Raw genomic sequence first — 5180 nt, 5'->3', positions numbered from 1 at the left:
CCCGCATCACTCACTTTAAGCCTCTAACCAACACGCGCAACATCGAGGCAAGACACGTTCAGATCACAAATTAAACTACCACGTATATTCTTACGTGGCAAACCTCAGAACCAGAGAAAAATTCAGTCATCCTCACCTTCAATTATCAACCCCTCCACAAAGAAAAGTTCAGTCTTTCACCCAAAAAAAAAAAGAAAAAAGCAAAACTAAAGAAAAGGTCCCCTTCATCTTGACTTGTCTATCGTCTCTCTCTCTCTCTCTCTCTCTCTCGCACTCTCTCATTCATAGTCTCGTTATCGTCTTCCCTTTTTTAATGAGAACATTATAGTCTTTCTTCAAGGCATTTACGGAACACAACCTTCCCATATGGATCCTTTCAATTCCTCTCCACCCTCCTCTCTCTCTACGCTTTCTAATCATCAACTCAGGTACTTGCACCAGAAACATCAAACATAGCACTGACAGTGCCTCCTACAATCTCAACAAAGATTCTGATACTTACTCTTCTGATGGACAGAACTAACGAAGGCCCAGCACCAACAAGACATCCCTCCATGGCCGATTTTCTCTCTCATCCACTATGGGTCGGCGCTGCCATCTCTTTCTCCGTCGGCTTTGCCGTAGGTACCTTCATCTTCATCGTCTGGAAACTCGCCATCAGCCGCTGCCGTCGCATCCAAACCAACGAAGAAGAACTCGCCAACACCCCCACCGTCTTCAGCCCCATGCTCAGGTCCAACCTCTCCTTCATCGACAAGCTCCGAAATAATGACTTCCCCTCCCCTCTCCAGGTCATAGGCCGTGGCGGCTGTGGCGAGGTCTACAAGGCCGAGCTCCTTGTCTCCGGCCGGAAAATCCCCATCGCTGTCAAAAAGGTCCTCCAACCGCCCCTCGACGCCGCCAACCTCAGCGAAGAAGAAAGCAGGCACCTTCACTTCCGAATGCGACAAATCCGGTCGGAAATCCTCACCGTCGGCCGGATGCGCCACCCAAATCTCCTCCGCCTATTGGCACACGTGCCACAACCTGACTGCCACTACCTTGTCTATGAATTCATGCACCATGGCTCTCTGCATGACGTGTTAAAAAGCGGAGCTCCCGAGTTGGACTGGCCGACTCGCTATCGCATCGCTCTCGGAATCGCCGCTGGCCTCGAGTATCTCCACGATGTGCACCGGCCAAGAATTATACACAGAGATTTGAAGCCAGCAAATATCTTGCTTGACGATGGACTAAACGCCCGGATCGCTGATTTCGGGCTGGCGAAGGTGGTGCCGGATTTTATCAGCGGACCATTGAGTTCGAATAACATCGCCGGAACAGTGGGGTACATTGCACCGGAGTACTACCAGACATTATCATGCACTGATAAGTGTGACATATATAGTTTTGGAGTGATTCTGGCAGTGCTGGTTACTGGGAAATTTCCAAACGATGCATTCTTTCAGATGACTGATGAAATGTGCATCGTTGGATGGGTGGCGAGTGTGATAAGATCGGACGATCCAAAGGTGGCACTTGATCCGAATTTGGTGGGGTGTGGGTTTGAGGAGAAGATGTTGCTGGTGTTGAAGATTGCTTGTTTTTGTACGTATGATGATCCCAGTGAGAGGCCTAATAGTAAAGATGTTCGATGTATGCTATCTCAGATAAAGCATTAGATTAGCAAGGGTTAACTGCTCCATAGAATGGAGATATGTATCACTCTTAAATTGTAAAATGATTGTATTGTCTTCAGCTATATGGCATGATAATTTATGAGTAACAATAGAACGTGAAATAACGCGGATCATGCACCATAGTACTTGATGGATTAATGGATGACCCTGATCTCTCAGTTGAAGAGCTTTTTACGTTCGTGGTACATGATAGCTGCGCTTCTAACTCGTGATTCATGTGGCCTGTAATGACCCAAATTCCATACTAAATATTCCAAAATATGTATCAAACGTCCAGGAACCACTGCAGCTCATGGACAGGGGTTGTATCTTTCAGATTCCCCTTCCTTGCATGGACCCATCATTGGATCACACAATGGCTGCTTTGAGAGCTGTGCAGATGGATGAATGGAGGAGTTCAAAGTGCTTTGATATTTGTGTTTGATGCAATCCAATTGTAGTCATCTAGAAGTAGGGCTGAAACCGCATTGAATACGGATGGGATACCAACATATCTATATCCGTATATATTTTGTCTGATGAATATAAATATGGATACGAATATTATTCGGATACAAAAATTTCAAATCCATATTTGTTTTAAATAGATATGAATACTAAAAGTATAGATATAATTATTAATATAACTTTAATAATTAAACTTTATAACTAAAGAATCAAAGATATTACTAAATATATGATAAATCAAGTTAATAACATGTTTAAATAATTATATATTTTTTAAAAAATTAATAAGTACGGTATAAAATTATATAAGATTACATGTAGATTCGGATATTCGGATATGGATAGGATGGCTATCTATCCATATCCATATCCATTTTTTTTGACGGATTGGTTGAGCACTCTATAAAATTATATAAGACTATATGTATATTCGAATATCCGGATATAGATCGAATAACTATATATCCATATCCATATCCATATCCATTTTTCTTTCATTGGATACCAATATGGATATTAGTTAGATCTTCGAATTTTTGTCCACATCTAGATTGATTTGGGTATAAAAATAGATCCGTATGGATAATATCTATACTATTTTCACCCCTATCTAGATACAGTCCGAAACAACATATCATTTGGTACAATATAATGGTTGAAGATTTGACCTGCTTCAAGCAGCCAGAACGTCACGATTAAATCTAAGAAAATGCACATTGGTCTTTGATTATTTAGAATGATTGTTCCAACTTTTACCAAACCAAAATTTTCTTAAAAGTTTTCTACACCACCTAATTTGAATGATTCAACACGGTTAAGACGGGTCAATCAACTCTTCATCATTTCTCATTTTCAGTAGACGAAGACCGTTGAAGCAACACCAAAATCTAGTTCTTAAAATACCTGCCCAACGGAAGTCATTCAGCTTCCTCCTCTTATCTTTAGAAAAATTGACGAATATATAGGATCCAAGTCGTTTCTACTTTAAAGGGACCCTGCTCCAATTATTTGCCTCGTGGGCCCAGGACATGCAACCGATCAACCAGCAGCCTTGGAAGACTTGCAGCTTAATTAGTCCAAAATCAAATCCACGCATGCATACTGACAATGGAATTCCAGGCTAGCTGAAAACAAGAGATTCTTTATACACTGCATGCGGTGTAGAAAAAATGTATCAGATAAAAATGCACCATTATATCTGATTGGGCCACATAACCATCATTTTCCAACACATATTTAATATCCGTAGTTCTATTTTTTCGTTTAAAATTTTGAATGATAAAAATACTCATCCTTTTCTGAAAAAATTATGATATCCTGTACATCCTGTATTGAAATAATAACTTCCTGCATAGGATGTCATAATTTTTTCATAGGATGTCAGAAGAGAGAAGAGTATTTTCATTATTAAAAAATTTTATAAATTTTTCAATGATAAAAATACCTCTACTAAAATTATGACATCCTATGAAAAAATTGGCATCCTGTACAGTAAGTCATAATTTCAACTCAAGATATTATAATGTCGATATAGAATATCATAATTTTTTCAAAAGATGATGGACATTTTCATCATTCAAAATTTTAAACGAAAAAATAGAACTGCAAGCATTAAAGGCTCATTGAAAGCGCTGACTACGTGGCTCAATCACATGCGACAGTGTATATTTTTGTACACTGTGTGCAGTGTACAAAGAATTTCCCTTGAAAACAAAAGTGTCCTTTTGATTTCACTCTATCAACAGCTTCAAATTTTGCTTCATTACACATCATGAAATAACAACCACAAAGAGGGAAGAAGAACAATTAAATTTACAAATGATGCAGTTTTCAGGATACAAATTTCTTAAAAATATTTGATTGTTCTCATTCGACTTAAGTTTTTTTAGTAAAAAGTTTTTCTTTATTTGTCTAACCTTTATTTTCCATAAAGCTAATTATTTTCTGTGGTCATCACATATGTATTTAGTTCTAATGATTCTTCTTTTGATGTCATAGTGTTTTTAATCTTGATGATCCTCTTGATTCCAACCTACATCATATTATAGAACTCTAATTTTTTTCATTTTTCAGATTATGAACCTTTGCTTTAATAAAATATTCAAAATCTCAGCTTAGTGACTATGCACACAACAAAGCGTCACCCCACTTATGGACTTAGGAGGGAGTATGAAGAGATTCTATAGTAGAGAGAAGAGATAGAATAGAGAACAGGTAAATAAGAAAGATTTGAATTTTAAAACTTCACTTTTTCAAACATGAAAAAGGGGTTACAAGGGATATTTACAAAACTTCATGGAACTTTCTACACACTAAATATTTTAAAATTACATAATAAATATCTGTAACTTTTGTAGAGCCTTCTAGAAAAATCTTTCTATTATATTGTAGGGTCTTCTAGAGAAATCCTTCTACTATATTTCTAGGACCTTCTAGAGAAATTATTCTACTATATTTGTAGGATCTTCTAGAGAAATCAAGTATATTTCTAACATTACCCCCTCTTAAACTTGATTTGAAGGAACAACTTCAAGCTTGTCGCTGAGCTTGTAAAAGATCTCTTTCTTTATAGCTTTGGTGATAATATTTGCTACTTGATTTTCGGTCTTTGTATGTATAAGTTGAACAATACCTTCTTTGACATATTCTCAAATGAAGTAAAATCTTATGTCAATGTGTTTACTTCAATCATGGTACACTGGATTTGTTGCTAGTTCAATTGCCGACTTATTGTGTACATAAATATTTGTTACTTCATCTTGTGATATTTGAGCTCCTTGAGAAGGTTTCTTAGCCAAATAGCATGACATACACAAGAAGTTGCAACAACATATTCAGCTTCACATGTCGAAAGAGCCACAATTGTTTGCTTCTTTGATGATCATGTAAAAATCTTGCTTTCGAAGTAGAAGATAAATCCAGATGTGCTTTTCCAATCATCTTGATCTCCAATCCAACCACTGTCACCATATCCAACAAGATCCAAATTATTAGAAGATGAATAAAATAAGCTATAATTTTATGTACTTTTAATGTAGCGAAGAATATGCTTAG

General features: G+C 37.3%; 1 protein-coding gene across 1 annotated transcript; it reads left to right on the top strand.

Moving 5' to 3' along the window:
* Positions 1–352: 352 nt before the first annotated feature.
* Positions 353–1782, top strand: LOC105031930 (leucine-rich repeat receptor-like serine/threonine/tyrosine-protein kinase SOBIR1). The gene is made up of 2 exons (XM_010906230.3): positions 353–428; positions 518–1782. Exons 1-2 carry the CDS (start codon positions 367–369, stop codon positions 1659–1661), a joined length of 1206 nt encoding a protein of 401 aa, XP_010904532.1. The 5' UTR covers positions 353–366; the 3' UTR covers positions 1662–1782.
* The last annotated feature ends 3398 nt before the right edge of the window (positions 1783–5180 follow it).

Source organism: Elaeis guineensis, chromosome 9 (genome assembly GCF_000442705.2).
Source record: "Elaeis guineensis isolate ETL-2024a chromosome 9, EG11, whole genome shotgun sequence".
In the NCBI taxonomy this organism is placed as follows: domain Eukaryota; kingdom Viridiplantae; phylum Streptophyta; class Magnoliopsida; order Arecales; family Arecaceae; genus Elaeis; species Elaeis guineensis.
Note: the sequence above shows the minus strand (reverse complement) of the source record. Positions and strands in the feature narration are given on the sequence as shown.

Excerpts from the sequence above, each read along its gene's own strand:
- LOC105031930 (XM_010906230.3), top strand. The coding sequence starts at position 367 with ATGGATCCTTTCAATTCCTCTCCACCCTCCTCTCTCTCTACGCTTTCT. Across the intron at positions 429-517 it reads CTTTCTAATCATCAACTCAG|AACTAACGAAGGCCCAGCAC; the intron begins GTACTTGCACCA and ends TCTGATGGACAG.